The sequence below is a fragment of the Corythoichthys intestinalis genome, chromosome 10, assembly GCF_030265065.1.
Source record: "Corythoichthys intestinalis isolate RoL2023-P3 chromosome 10, ASM3026506v1, whole genome shotgun sequence".
Lineage (NCBI taxonomy): Eukaryota > Metazoa > Chordata > Actinopteri > Syngnathiformes > Syngnathidae > Corythoichthys > Corythoichthys intestinalis.
This window is the reverse complement of record NC_080404.1, coordinates 49,076,064-49,092,868: the sequence shown is the minus strand read 5'-3', so window position 1 is coordinate 49,092,868 and position 16,805 is coordinate 49,076,064. Positions and strand designations below refer to the sequence as shown.

At 39.6% G+C, this 16,805-nt stretch overlaps 1 protein-coding gene across 3 annotated transcripts in view; it reads right to left on the bottom strand.

Annotated features, from left to right (window-relative positions):
• Nucleotides 1-5,487, bottom strand: part of zgc:171482 (zinc finger protein) — a 218,175-nt gene extending 212,688 nt beyond the window's left edge. The window contains exon 1 of one of the 3 annotated variants that reach the window (XR_009064573.1): nt 5,066-5,487. Coding sequence is in view for 1 of the 3 variants with exons in the window: in XM_057847733.1 (XP_057703716.1) it covers nt 5,066-5,104 (39 nt within the window). In the remaining 2 variants the exon portion in view is untranslated. The remainder of the gene's footprint in view (nt 1-5,065) is intronic. The other 2 variants (XR_009064574.1, XM_057847733.1) reach the window with 2 other exon arrangements.
• Nucleotides 5,488-16,805: the final 11,318 nt, after the last annotated feature.

Below are 16,805 nucleotides of genomic sequence, written 5' to 3'. Positions count from 1 at the left end.
ACAGAGGCAACGCCTGTGTATATCATCTTTTCTGTTGTTGTGTGTTTTCCACCCGCGATCGGACAACTAGAGCCAGTTGTGTGGTTGTTTGAACGATTTGCTAATGCTAAAGAATGCATTTTAACCGTTTGTGTCATTGCTGTAATAGCAGCTTATTATCATTTATTTACTTTGATGCGAACCTGTTTGGTATCGAGGACGAAATTGATTTGTATCATTTCTATTTTTAGTTTCACTCTTCAAATGATGGTCTCAAAATGACGCCCAAAATAAAGTCAGCAATTTATACGGACATCCAGCATCGTCATTTGGGAGTTTAGCTCGCTGTATTGCCAAGACCGAGCCATAGCGTCCTTGTGAGGACAGTATATTCACATTTCGTTGTTCATGCATAATGTAACATTATCATACTGTACACTTATTCAGCATGTTGTTCTCTATTGTATTGTTATATTAAATTGCCTTTCAAGATGACATATCTGTTCTATGTGTCTGATTTTATCAAGTAAATTTCCCCCAAAATGTGACTTATACTCCATGCGACTTATATATGTTTTTTGCCTCTTCGTTGGGCATTTTATGGCTGGTGCGACTTATACTCAGGTGCGACTTATAGTCCGAAAAATACGGTATCTATTCAAATTTATCCAGCCCACTTGTTCTTTCAGAGCAATGTACAACGGCCACCATAGACACAATTCTTAGGGATGAGGAAGTCTTCTCGCACTATGCCACTGGGCGACTGCAATGGTGTTGGTATTTAAACACAGAACTCAGACTCCCCTAGACCGGGGCGTAACACCCCTAGCACGCCATACATCGTTCATTTTAGTCGAGTGTTGGTGCATGCATGGCCAACATAAGCCCCTTTCAGATAAATGCTGAATTCCGTTTATATCGCTGTATTAAAACGGGTTTCCCTAATGTCTGAAAGCAATTTCCCTGGTCGACTGACATGGAGATGACACGGACATTAACCGGGTTGCGTTCTAAGCCCCTTTCAGACTTATACCCCGGTAGGACTGCGCGATATTGGAAAAAACTGACATTGCGATTTATGGGGGTTTAGCGATACATTGCGAAATATGCAGTATTGCGATATTAAAATTCAAAGAATTTCCACCAGACTTGAGTAGCTCTGTTTGGGAAGACTATGTTTGACTCACTATAACCACATTGTATTCATTAGAGATGTCCAAATCCGATCACATGATCGGAAATTGAGCCGATCGCATCATTTTTCAGAGGATCGGAATCGGGTAAAAAGGATTGGGTTTTTAATTAAAAAAGTATAACGTTCATGGTCGAACAGCCTCTCACGCTCCTTCTGAAAAGCAGTGCGACCAAACTGTTTTTCTTGGTTACCAGTGCAGCTGGCGTTTGGTACTTAAGGTTAACGATGATTGACAGGTTTGTGGCTTTGATCTGGCCAGAGAGGCCTCCATAGCTCTATGATCAAATGCACAAATGTGTTAATCATTGTTTAGCTTGGTACATCTCATATATATATATATATATATATTTATATATATTAGGGCTGTCAAAATTATCGCGTTAACGCGCGGTAATTAATTTTTTTAATTAATCACATTAAAATATTTGACGCAATTAACGCACATGTCCCGCTCAGAAAGTATTCTGCCTTTTGGTAAGTTTTACAGCAAGGCTTTTTGTGCTGTCCAACAGCGAACTCTTGTGGTCGCTTTGCGACATGGTTTATTGTTTTCTTGCCAGTTCATTATGGCTGCACGACGTCTCGGGCTGATAATGTTGTGCTTATATGATCCTTGGACAGGATTTGTCCGTAAGTATGGTTGTTGTAAAGAATGTACATATTATGTTAGTAAGCGAAATGTTATATTTTTTGTATGAGACGCTTTTTGTTTATGTTTAGTGAACCTGTATAGCGTGCTAAGCTAGCGTTGTTGCTAATGCAATGCTTGTGTACTTTTTGTAGTTTTACGACTGTCTAAAGAGGACAATGGTTTGAGGCCATTTTATTAATAAATCAGATGAAAAAGGAAGAAGTCTAATTATTAAGGCGTCGTTCACTAGCTGTCTAGCTTTGGAAAAAGTAGACGCTTCGGAGTGAGGACAGCATAGACAGATTTAAATGACAGGAGAGTGAAGTGCCCACTACAGTCTTTATGTATTGTATGTTGAATGTATATATCCATCCAAAATTTTAATCATTTGACAGCCCTAATATATATGTATGTATGTATGTGTGTATATATATATATATATGTATGTATGAATATATTTCAGTCTCAATCCATGTACCCGTTTATAATGCGCACCATGATTTTACAAGTTGATTTTGGGGAAAAGATATATTTGGGAAATTACAGTATTTTGTTGCTCACGCTGACCAAAAATTACGTAATGTCCGGGTTATAAAATCCCGCCAGCAGCCCTCCCCACACCTGGGTAATTCCTGGGACATTGCTCCATGTCTGAAAGCCATGACACAGGTAAATCCCGCATCACCTTACACAGGAATTCACTGGGATATAAGTCTGAATGGGGTTATAGTTACACCGTGGGCAGCCACGGCAGAGTAGGGCACTGCTACCCCCAGTTGGATTTTTCCCTCATACTTTTAAAAGTCATCTCTCCATGAGCTCGAAGACTGTGCAATGCAATGTCCCAGTTATTGTCTAGCATTGGCTGCAACAGTGAGTTTTAGCGCTGGTTATGCCGCCCAGAGTGTTTGCTTGAAAGGTTTTTGATTGCTTCATCACAAAATGCTGTTCTGATTGAACATTTTCGGTGACCTAATTTTTGGTGCATCCCTCATTATCAGGGTCTTCATATACTATGGAGCAATTCAATGTTAATAATAATTTTAGTTAATTTTGTTTTTAATTACGTATGTGCCTGTGTATGGAATTGGAAACTTTTTGGTATTAATCAGTAGACAAGTGACTCCCTTCGTTTATAAAAAGACTGGTGATCCCTGACATAGTTTGAAATAATTTAGGTGAAAAGCTCAAACTCAGTGCTGGTCATCATTCATCTATCAGTCATATATTAGCTCATTTTCTTTTCATTTGTGGTTTCAACACCTGCATTCTTTATTCATGGACAGAGGCGTAGCAAGGGTCCCCAGGGGCCCCAGGCAACTAGCAACATGGGGCCTTTCAAGTGTGCGCAAGTAAGAGGGTCAGTTGGACTTGGAGCAATAGAAGAAAGAATAGCAACACAAAAATACCGCCATCGGATTCGGAGGTATATACTTTTGTGTGAAATCAGTAGTCAGATTGGCCCTACAACCCACCAAATTCAAATTATTCTGTAAAAACCACTGATTGGTGGACGACCGACCGAAATGAGTATTAAATTTGCAAATAAAATTGTTTGAAATTATTTTAGATGCATATATGTTATATTTTTCTTATAGAGTATTCAACGAGGAATACGATAGACCCATTAATAGACTTTTTGGGAAAAATCATTTTTTTAAGTAGTCACGAGTAATGAGGTGGCCTGTGAAACTCAACGTAATTCAACTCGGCAAGGACTTTCCAGAGAGTACTTGGTGAGTCACTCTTTAAACAATCATGTGGTATTGATAACTGATTTGACTTTCTTAAACATGTATAATTTATGTGACATGGTTCGTGCTGATTGGGATTGATAACAGAATCATTAGAGAATCTGCCGAATGATTCCATGGCATTGAAACACTCCCTACACTTGTCGCTGCAACAGTGCAGTAAAGCTGTGCGCTAAATCTGTTGGCCCTCTGGGGGCCCCTTCTGGCTGGGGGCCCTAGGCAATTGCCTGGTTTGCCTAATGGGACGCGACGCCTCTGTTCATGGATACGCACAGTATCAGATTATCATAATTATACTTATACCTAGAGGTGAAACAATCGATTAATCGAAAACTAATCATTTAGCAAATTAATCACAAACTATTTTGATAACCAATTCATCATTTAGGACCGTCTTCATTTTAAACGTGTCTAAATTCTTGAAATTATAACATAGATATAACTTATCAGCTTTAAATATTGGATTTTTTTCATTATATTTTTGTTAAGTCTAAATAGGACAAGAAGAAACATCTGCTTTTACTTCGGAAAACAACAATTCACATTTTTTGCCAATTTTCGAACATCTTGCTGTCTAAACTAGCTCCTTAAAAAGGCTGCAACAACTTATCGCAGTTAAATTAGGAAGCTGTAATAAAATATTTTTTTGAAGGAAATAATCATCTATTTTGTCTTCATTTGTGGTTTCAACACCTGCATTCTTTATTCAAGGATACGCACAGTATCAGATTATCATAATTATACCTAGAGGTGCAAAAATTAATCGATTAATCGAAAACTAATCATTTAGCAAATTAATCACAAACTATTTTGATAACCAGTTCATCATTTAGGACCGTCTTCATTTTAAACTTGTCTAAATTCTAGAAATTATAACATGTATATAACTTATCAGCTTTAAATATTAGAATTTTTTCATTATATTTTTGTTAAGTCTAAATAGGACAAGAAGAAACATGATTTTACTTTGGAAAGCAACAATTCACATTTTTTGCCAATTTTCGGACATCTTGCTGTCTAAACTAGCTCCATGAAAAGGCTGCAACAACTAATTGATGAAATCAATTAATAAATTGCCAACGAATTTAATAATCTATACAGTTGTACACTAAAGTTAAATCAGGAAGCTGTAATAAAATATTTTTTGAAGGAAATAGTCATCTATTTTGTCTTCATTGTTATCTACAACATGCCTAAAACAACTTCAAGGTAATTGAAAATAGTGACCATGATCAACTGTCATTCATGCTTTTGCAGTCAGACATATGAATCCTGAGCTGCCTTAATCTTTACGCTAAACAGATTACTAAAAAATAACATAAAAACTTCAGCATCATTAAGCAGTCATTCACTCACAGTACTTGTTAAACTTACACAGTGTTGCGTGCATTTCTACTCGGCACTGCTACAAAATTTCTATTGAGACACATTTAGTGAACAATGAATCTGTGTATCTTGTTTATGCAGGCATTGAGCCTAACACTCGGTGATAAGTTAAGGTCTCACCTTGCAGAGGTTACTCCTCTCGTCAAATTCGACAACCATCCGACAGCCGAGTGTCTTCACCGGTGCACCTGTACCAAATCCGTCCGACCCGGATTTAACTGCGCCAAAAACACTTTTACTATTTCTTGGCGGTCCTCTTCCTTTGTGGAATAGACACGCGCGCCAGCACTCAAGTCCCCCTCTTGTTGCGCGGTGTAGTGGCGCGTGTCCTCTAGCGGCTCCTCTCTGCCGTGTGCCGCGGAGGCAAGAAGCGCAGCGCTGTGGACATGATCCTTCACTAGGACACGCGCACCGGCGACTGTAGGGGGAGAGACGGAGCCTGCCTGGGAAGAGATCCCAGCACTGATGAGAGGGGGTAGACGGGGAGGAGAGATGGTGGTGGTGGGGATGATGCCGCCGCTGCTGATGATGATGGTGACGATGATGATGATGGGCTCAGCCTGTACAGGGATGAATGAAAAGACTGAGAGCCCTTCACTCGCATCGTGCACGTGCATGTGTGCGTGCACTTTGGATGCAGGAGATGCCAGTGTGTGGGAGCATCGGGTGAGATTGGGTTAGTGGTGCACCCACACTGATATTAGATGGATTATATAAAATGATCACAAAGTGTGGACTGCCTGACTCATAGTAGTTGTGCACACACACGCACACGTGAACGCTCCACTATGTCAACTTTACACAGTGTAAGTGAAAGTTTCATTATAGAGCTATTGTCGTAATACAAGGGCATTGGCAGTGTTGTGCATGAAGGTGTTCAATGAACAATCGTTCATGATCACATTTATATTTTGGGCAAATGTGAATTGAACATATCATATTTCTGTCTCATGAACATGCTCGTTCTAACGGTTGAGCGACGTTCATAACCTCATTCAGCCTTTCAGACAAAACTCCAGATAAAGCCACTGGCTAAAAACAAACATTAATAGCGGAAAACGATCCAACTTGGCAACCCAAGCTGCTGGTCACGGCTGTGTTGTTTTAGCAAATACAGCAGCATGGACACAGGAGATGACAGCTCTATTTACCGGGTGAACTGATTTTTCTCCTGAAGCTTTTATGTCGGTGAATAATCATTCTTTTACATTCAGTTGGACTCACAATATTGTCCAAAGGTGTTAAATAAACATGCAGTACATGTGTAACATGAATACGGCGTGAATAAATACTTTATGGCATGGGGTGGACGTTAATGGTGCGAGAGCGGTGTGCAGTCGAGTTGAGCACAGCCAGATAATAGGATGTGTGTGAGGAGAACTTCCTTTATGTGCGCCCATGACCAAATATAAGCACATATTCTTAGAACACACATATTCCTTTCTTTATAGAAAGTTTTTGGTGTTTGCTTTGGAAATCGCTACAGTCGCGCCCCTTTGTAACATTACACACATGTACAGAACTGCAAAGTTGCAATATCTGACGGGGTGCAAAATATGACAGAACACCAGTCTAATACCAACATTTTAGCGAGTTTTACGAACAGGTCAGTAACGACGCGGAAGGTGAATCTGACACAGTTTCAGTAATAAAGTGATTGGAATAATTGCTGTCTGTGGTTCTACTGTATATCGACTCTGTCAATAATAGTTTGCAGGAAAATATCGGGTAGAAGAACTACAAAAGTTACATGAACTTTATTTCAAAATTTTGAAATTTTGAAAAATGAACTATGAACTGAACAGTTCATGGTAAAATTTGTGAACTGCAACGTGAATTAGTTCATGTAGAGAAGGAACTTTCCCAACACTGGTTATAGATTTGGTCTCAACATTAGTAGGGAAGACATAACAGCATAACCTGCAGGTACTTTTTGTTGGGGACGGGACATTAATAAGACCAAAAAGATTATTGAACGGAGGTCATGGCTACATTTCTCATGAATATGGACCTAATTAATTGATGGGCTTAATGATCAATGAAATATAAATGTGAATGGACTTACACTAACTTTCATGTGTATTGGTTCAGGTGATACAACGTTCGAGACAAGCCTTTGTTTTCAGTAACTGCTAAAGAAACATTTCAAAGTGCAAGTCCCTTTATTTTAGAAGGATGTGCTAGAGAGCTTTTAAATATTTTGGATACATTTGGATAGGGCTGCAGCAATCGAATATTTGAGTAATTGAGTAATCGACTTAAAATTTTATCGATTAATCGAGTAATTGGATAAAAAAAAAAATTCTTAGGAAAAGAGCAATTATAAATATACATGAGAAAACAAGACATTTCATCTAATATTGAACCATTTTCAGTCAATCAATGTCTTTATTTTCAATGTACATTGTTGAAAACAGCCAACAATTGCCTCTCAGATGTGACTAGAATTTAAAAAAAAAAAAAAAAGACTAATTCACTGCTTTCACTCAAAAAACTTCTAGTTCTTATAACAATAAAAATATATGTATATTTCTTACCTAAAAATGTCATGACGCTTGATAACACACATCACTTAAAAGTTGTCATTTCTGTCATTTCGCATCTTGTTATATATAAATGATGTCTATGAGACGCATCAGCCGCTATCTGCCACCACCGTAGCATCAGACGCTACCTGCTACCACCGTCATGCGGGCGTAGTTTTTAGCAGCTGTCAGCTGCAGTCAGGTATTTATTGCTTCATCCGCTACGCACATGACGTCAGCGCGTTGTCTTGCATTAAAAGTAGTCGGGCAAAACATGATGCTTAGAGCTGGAAAAATTAAACGATTCCTCGAGGTGAATAAAATTACTCGGGTCAGTTTTAAACCCGAGTTACTCGAGTTGCTCGAGTATTCGTTTCAGCTCTACATTTGGATACATTTGTTGATCACAACATACTACTCAGCAGATTGGAACAGTGGGTAGGGCTTACTGACACTATTCTCCAGTGGTTCACATCCTATTTACATGATAGGGATTTCTTTGTGTCAATCGAAAACCATCTGTCAGAACAAACCAAATTACGTGTGGAGTCCCTCAAGGGTCAATTCTTGGACTACTCTTATTTAACATATATATATCAGGGGTGGTGTGGTAAAAATGTGGGGGGCCGACCGAGGCTGACGTGCTTTACGTAGAACAATATATTTAAGCACATTTTAGCAAGCCATTCCGTGTGTCACATTTGCTTTATTATTTTTTTAAATTAAGAATTTCATCAATCTCGCAACTAGCCTTTGTGGCGTTCTCTTTGGACTCTCGGGCTCTTGAAAAATACTACTGCTGTAAAATTAAACTAGCTTTAAGTTGCTTTAATTTCTCGCTACGTATCTTCCCTGTAATCTTGTCGTACATGTCAGCGTTTCTTGTTTGGTAATATCGCCTCACATTGAAATCTTTAAAAACAGCAACTGTCTCTTTGCAAATGAGGCAGACACAGTTGTTGCGTATTTTAGTAAAGAAATAGTCCAATTTCCACCAATCCTTGAATCGTCGGCCGTCGCAGTCAAATTTTTATGTTGTTGATTGTCGCCATTTTAGATTTTAAATTGGGAGTAAAGGGTCACACGGGGTAATGTTGCTTTGAGCGCTGCTGCCTTTTAGTGGGTAAATGAGGAGCAGCATTTAGTGTGTAAGCTACTTCATATGCTGGGAGCAGTGCTGCTGACCAATTTATTAAGTCTATGTGCGGGCCAGACGTTTTTGATTTTATGACAGAGGCTGGGGGCCGGATTAAATTTGACCAAGGGCCGCATTTGGCCCCCGGGCCAGACTTTGGACATGTCTGATCTATATGCTTCCCTTAGCTCAGATTATGGAACAGTATAACATCTCCTGTCACACCTATGCAGATGACACCAAACTGTACATTTCTGTGTCCCCACATCATTATAGTCCCTTAGTCTCCCTGAGTAAATGCGTTCATCAAATCAGTGAATGGATGTGCCAGAATTTTCTCCAGTTAAATGTGGAGAAGACAGAAGTGATCATTTTTGGGCCAAAAAAGGAAAGGTCAAAGATAAGCAGGCACCTTAGCACAATGTCACTTACAGCTACAAATCAAGTCATTATTGACTCAGACCTAAAATATGATAGCCATGTAAAGTCCGTCTCTAAATCTGCTTATTACCACCTAAAAAATTTAACCAGAATTAAGGGGCTTCTGACTCAACAAGACATGGAAAAACCTTTGCATGCATTCATTTTCAGCAGATTGGACTATTGCAACGGTATATTTACGGGTCTTGATAAAAAAATCCATCAGGAAGCTGCAGCTAGTACAGAATGCTGCAGCCAGAGTCCTCACAAATACAAGGAAGCTGGACCACATTACACTGGTTTTGAAATCGCTACACTGGCTCCCAGTGAGTCAAAGGATAGACTATAAAATACTACTGCTTGTCTACAAAACACTTAATGGCCTTGGACCAAAATACATGCTTGACTTGTTAGATTCCTATGAGACATCTAGACCCCTAAGGTCGTCTGGAACCGGTCTCCTGCATGTTCCAAGAACAAGAACCAAGCAGGGTGAGGCAGCATTTAGTTATTATGCTCCTCACCTCTGGAACAAGTTACCTGAATGTCTGAAGTATGCGCAAACCAGGGGTCGCGTTAACCGAATATTTTCCGTCGTTGACCGATTTTTTAAAACGGTGACGGAAAAAACTGAAGTCCATCCGTCATTTTGACCGGTTGCAATTCACACCCCAGACCACAGGGTGGAGAGTGAGCATATTAATTAGCTATTGTCTCTCTTGATGCATGACGTCGTTGGCCTTACTCAGAAAAATTTCAAGGCAACTGAGTGTCCGAAGTTTCTTCAAAAAGCCCCAAATCGACGATGGTGTTGATAAAAGAGGTGAAAAAACAGGGACTGCACAAGCGGGCACGCAATTCAAGTCCATGCGCACCAGGAGGAAAGTGTGAGACTACGTTCAGGCCACAGCAGGTGAACTGTTAATTTCATTGTTCCATATGCTATATATGGTAGGCTACCTACCTACTGGGGCCACAGTCAGCTGTTTTTGTCACTGCGGAGAAAAAGTTACATATTCATCTGCTTGATGTGTGATGGCACGGTGTGGATTCTCTGTTAAGCTTGTTTGGACAGAATATTAATTTAAAATGAATGAAAACTAAATACTATTGAATATGTTGAAGCGGTATGCAATGTTAAGAGTCTTGTTAGCTGTAGGCGCACTATCCTATTCCCCTCACTATCCACTCGCGGGGGCCTGCGCTTGTCAGTGACGTTCCTTATTCTCGCTATATGATTATACAACTTTAACATTTGTTAATAATACGCTCTGTGTGTAGTATCATCTATCGCTTTTCCTTTTTAAACGGGCACTTATAAGCAAACGCAAGAAGTAACAACGGGAACATTTTTAAACAGGCATTTCACGGGAGAGCATTTCGACTCTTCGGCCAATCATATAGCGAGAGCGAGTGGATAGTGAGGGGACCGCGCACGGCTCTTAAGTGTCTCTGTCACGTGACTGTCGTAGCCGGTAACGCGCTCGGCCAAATGGACACACAAGTACGGAAGGTGAATTATGCCAAACAAAGGGTCACCACAATGTCATTATCATCATTTTAAAAATTTAAGTGACGGGTAAAAATAGATTATGACCGGATTTTTATGACCCTGTCAGTCAAAATGACGGACAACGAAAAAGTCTAGCGCAACCTCTGGCTCAAACTGTTAGCTCTTTTAAATCAGGGCTAAAAACGCTTTTGTTTAGCACTGCATATCCATAACTGTCTATATATTTCAATCTACTTGCTTTCTATTCCTCTTGTGCTTATCTCCATTGCTGATTTCAATTATTATTAGTAGTAGTAGTTTTTGTTTTATTTTTATTTATTTTTATTCTATTTGTGATTTAATGCTATTTTTATGTATACTTTTATTTCCTATTTTGATTGTCTTGGTTTTTACATTGTATTGATTTAAATGTGATTTTTATGATCTTCATGTGATGTAAAGCACTTTGAATTGCCTTGTGTTGAATTGTGCTATATAAATAAATTTGCCTTGCCAATTTGCCTATTAAAACAAACGGGAACCTATCCAAGAATTTGTACACTGATGGGGGACATTGGAGCACCCCTGGACTCAAACTAAAGTATTGTAATATAAAAGTGATTTTGGAAAAAAAAATATCTGACATATCCAAGGACCGATCTACATCTGAGGCATACAAGAATACACCGACTTGAACCAAAGTACTCTCATGAAATGTTGATGTGTTCACAGATTTTTTTTTCATGTCAGTTCATGTTCATGTCAATGTCCCCTTGAAGTGGACCCATTCTTGAATAGCTCCCCGTTTTTTTTTTTTTTTTATTAAATAAAGGGACTCTGAAGCCACCGCGTTGCATTACCGTAATGCCCATAATGCAAACATTGATCCAAATGAGGAGTGGCTAGCTTGACTTTGTTGTTCCATGTGGAGTCTGGCCTGACTGCAATAGTTTTGCAGATTAGCAAGTTCACACAGTTTAGTTTTATGTTATGTTATGTTTAGTTTTAACTCTGATGCAGGTCGAGCTTTCAGCAGCAAAATTAGTGGCGTTTCCCCCACCTTAACAACATTGATGTCGTTTACATTACTTACAGTGGCTGCTGCTGGCTGAAAAAAACTTCTAATATACCTCCTCTTCGAAGGTGGCGTAGGAGGCGGCATCTTGTTGACATAAATCTGTCAGGGCTGTGTGGGTGTGCGTGTGTGTTTGTATGGCAGGGAGCTGAGGGGGTCAAGTCATCAGCCAATCACGTGCGTTTGGAGGGGGGTGGACTGGCACATTCTGTAAGTCAAAACGGATAAATATAAGTGTGAACATAATGAAAATAATTCACTTAATAATGGTAGGGTCTATTCTATCCTTACAACATATGGGAAGACTGTATAACTGAACTCATCATATAATGCAAATAAGGTTGTTTAAAAGTTGGTGGGGGCAATTTGAGCATCCTGAAAAGTTGGTAGTGTTATGTCCCTACCGTCTCTATGCAAACCTATGGCCTTGTCATAATGATTTATCCTGCGACTGAACATTTGCCTACATTAATGCTTAGTGTTCACAACGTTCACAATGTTTGTAGCAGTTAATCAATTGTCAAAAAAATTGTCGTGCAGTGATTGGTTTGAGTAGAGCTAAATTTAGACAGAATAATATCGAAAAACAAATCGGTTGTAAGACCCCATCGGAAGGCTTCTCACTCATTGACTGTAAAGAAGAACTGGACACAGCGCAGGTGACATCACCCATAGCATATGCCTGCTCCTCCTGCTTTTTACGAGGGTTGGGAATCTCTGGCATGAAGCCGATTCGATATGTATCTAGATACACAGGTTACGATTCAATTAAAAAAACGATACATTTTTAAGGCCGAGCCATTCGATACGATTCGATACAGTTTAAGAACGATACGGTTCGATAAAGAGTGAAAACGATACGATAGTAAACATTTTTTGTGTGTGTTTGTACAGTATTTTAAACATAAAAAAAGACCACATTTCTAATATAGCAAAATTAAACAACAACATTTCATACCAATGTTATGTTTTATTTTTTTATGAAAAAAAAAAAAGGCTTACGATATGACCGTCATTTTGTTGGATGGGATTGATAATAAAATAAAATGCTAGTGACAGACAACAATAAAGTGCAGTAATTCAATTACTGTATTTCCTGGTGTTTTTAACACAAGATGTAAGTAATTTAGGTGCAAACCTTCAACGTAAACATCTTACAAACAAAAATTTTACTTATATGCAGCAGCTCTCGAAAAAAAAGAATTAAACATGCTAGTATTATCATAAATAAATAATAAATTATGCTTTACGACTGGTATAATTGGGGGAATAAAAACATGGCATTTTAGACAGACAGGTCAATAATCATTACTTTAACCTTATACACAGCAAAGTCATTCACTTACGCCTGTGCTTCCTCATTTTTTATTCCTCAACACTGTCCATATCTTTTTTGAAGGGCAGATTTTTCTTGAGGAGGATCAACTAATCCACATGTTCATGTTTAAGTAGACTGCGTTTCGCGGAAACAATATGCCGCCCTTTCCACCATTGTAGTGGGTTAGTTTTTAGGGGTAAAAACTCACGATCTCTGTACCGCTCCACACTTCACACTAGCTCTGCCCCATGCAAACAGATCTGGCTGCTTTCATGACTTCAAAGTCCGACTTTTGTTTTCCTGGGTGCGTTGAAAATCAATCGCTGCACGTCGCTGGCATCGGTGATTAAACTGTCCATTGTTTTAGCATGTTGCTTCGTCGCCACTACTAGTTTCGTTTTGGGCTGTGAAGAAAACGCTACGGAGCGTGCGTTACAGTGGTTTTGTTAGCTCTTGCTTTGTTATGACACGGCCGTGACGATCGGGTAATGACGGCGACTAGTAGCGGTTCTGCCGAAATGCATGGGAAGTTGAGGCAACCACGCCTGTGAGCAATGCTTGTCCATATTATATCATGCGTGCGGTCTCGATCTAAGTGTGGTGTGTGGTGAATGACACAAGTGCAGCATGTGAAGTAAAAGCTAAATTATTGTCATTTTAAGCAATGCATTGAACTAGACATTAGAAGCCGATTCTTGTGCTCGCGATAGCCGAATTCTATCTCTACTATCGGTTCATCGAATATTTAATGGATAATTACTGTCGAATGGTAACTTAACTATCGATACAGCTGTATCTCTCACCTGTAAAGCCGGATATCCGGTCGTATCGGTTTATCGTTGTCAAGCTTACTTTTTACTGGTCAGGACACTGCCATAACAGCTGACAACTTTTACTTTTGGCATTCGTAATGCCCATATTTGGGGTATTTGGATGGTACAAGTTAACTATACATCCGTCTACGGGTAGGAACCCAAACTTTCTGAAGCCGACTTTTTAAAGATTCCGAAAAATGCCAGAGGTCCCGCCTCCTAATTATTTTTTTCAGAGATGGATTACAATTTAACAATTGCGGTAACACAAAAAGAGTACATTTGTCATGAATCGTGGCTTTAGACAGGTTTATTTTAGGTTTAGAACAGAGTGTCAATGTAAACTGCTCCATCTTGAAACCAAAGGAGCCAGATCGAATGGCCAATGTCTGGTATTGTAGGCTTTTTTTCAAACTTCATTTTGTAAGACAAGAGGTTGAATCATTTCCTGGTTCTGCCTAAGCCGCATCAAGCATACAGTTTATAAGTAAAGCTGTATTTAAAAGTACTCATGTGCATTTGCTGCGGTTTACTACAAAACGGTTGTTGCAGGACCCGTTCCTGGCGTTGTCCTTTTTATGTTAACAACTTGACTCCCTCAGTTAGTCACTCAGGTGGAAGCCATTTTGATCGGCTTGCTGGTGCGATGGTTCCCATTTGACTTTTTTTCCTATCTCGTTAAGTATGACTTCTAGGGCTGACATGCTTTTTGAGTGTGTTGGAGTCAAGTAGTTACTTATTAATAAATATTTTGAATGTAAGCACTGTATAATTGTGAGATTGCAGCTCTTACGGCAGCCATTACTGAAGACCGACAACTAACGAAGGCCATCGACCAGAAGCTCTCCACGGCACACCCATTCCACTGACGGCTAATTAGAGGGAAGAGTTGACATTTTAAATATTAAATATTCAAATTGGATCCATTCAGCCACATATTAATGAAAATGAAGCTCTTCTGCTATAGGACCAGATAAAATATAGAAAAGACATTCTGGGCACGTCAATGCAAATTGAATGCTAACCCAGTAAAATGCATCAAAGGTTATAAAAAATAATGCAAACAATACCATTGGGAAAATAAATGGTATATTGATATTCATCATGGAAATGGAAGCCATACGCAGAGGATCAACTTTTTTTCCCTCCCAAAATGAATTTTCAGGGAGTTTTTCCTTTACAGGTCTAGAACAGAAGATGTTGATATTTGTGAATTGATGGCTGGAGAATATCTGTGAGATACAGTGGGGCAAATAAGTATTTAGTCAACCACTAATTGTGCAAGTTCTCACACTTGAAAATATTAGGCCTGTAATTGTCAACATGGGTAAACCTCAACCATGAGGGATAGAATGTGAAAAAAAAACCCCAGAAAATCACATTGTTTGATTTTTAAAGAATTTATTTGCAAATCATGGTGGAAAATAAGTATTTGGTCAATGCCAAAAGTTCATCTCAATACATTGCTATGTACCCTTTGTTGTCAATAACAGAGGCCAAACGTTTTCTGTAACTCTTCACAAGCTTTTCACACACTGTTGCTGGTATTTTGGCCCATTCCTCCGTACAGATCTCGTCTTGAGCAGTGATGTTTTGGGCTGTCGTTGGGCAACACGGACTTTCAACTCCTTCCACAGATTTTCTATGGGGTTGAGATCTGGAGACTGGCTAGGCGACTCCAGGACCTTGAAATGCTTCTTACGAAGCCACTCCTTTGTTGCCCTGAATGTGTGTTTGGATTCATTGTCATGCTGAAAGACCCAGCCACGTCTCATCTTCAATTCCCTTGCTGATGGAAGGAGATTTTCACTCTAAATCTCTCGATAAATGGCCCCATTCATTTTTTCCTTAACACAGATCAGTCGTCCTGGTCCCTTTACAGAAAAACAGCCCCAAAGCATGATGTTTCCACCCCCATGCTTCACAGTGGGTACGGTGTTCTTCGGATGCAATTGAGTATTCTTTCTCCTCCAAACACGAGAACCTCTGTTTCTACCAAAAAGTTCTATTTTGGTTTCATCTGACCATAACACATTCTCCCAGTCCTCTTCTGGATCATCCAAATGCTCTCTAGCGAACAGCAGACTGGCCTTGACGTGTACTTTCTTCATCAGGGGGACACGTCTGGCAGTGCAGGATTTGAGTCCCTGGCGGCACATTGTGTTACTGATAGTAGTCTTTGTTACTGTGGTCCCAGCTCTCTGTAGGTCATTCACTAGGTCCCCCGTGTGGTTCTGGGATTTTTGCTCACCGTTCTTGTTATCATTTTGACGCCACGGGGTGAGATCTTCAGATCGAGGGAGATTATCAGTGGTCTTGTATGTCTTCCATTTTGTAATAATTGCTCCCACAGTTGATTTCTTTACACCAAGCGTTTTACCTATTGCAGATTCAGTCTTCCCAGCCTGGTGCAGGTCTACAATTTTGTCTCTGGTGTCCTTCGACAGACACTTGAACATAGTGGAGTTCGGAGTGTGACTGACTGAGTTGTGGAGAGGTGTCTTTTATATCGATAATGAGTTGAAACAGGTGCCATTAATACAGGTAACGAGTGGAGCCTCGTTAGACCTCGTTAGAAGAAGTTAGACCTCTTTGGCAGCCAGAAATCTTGCTTGTTTGTAGGTGACCAACTACTTATTTTCCACTTTAATTTAGAAATAAATTCTTTAAAATTCAAACAATGTGATTTTTTCCCACATTCTGGCCCTCATGGTTGAGGTTTACCCACGTTGACAATTACAGGCCTCGCTAATCTTTTCAAGTAGGAGAACTTGCACAGTTGGTGGTTGACTAAACACTTATTTGCCCCACTGTATTAAGATTTTGTTCTATATAGGGCTGTCAAAATTATCGCGTTAACGGCAGTGTTGGGAGTAACGCCGTTATAAATAACGCCGTTACGTAACGGCGTTATTTTTTCAGTAACGGGGTAATCTAACTAAGTACTTTTTCCGCCGTTACAACGCCGTTACCGTTACTGACGGTCAAAAGCGGTGCGTTACTTACTCTGAATAAATTGAAGAAACTACCAGCCATGTCGAGTCGACTCTCTGCTCTGTTGATTTGTCATCCAAGACTTGGGG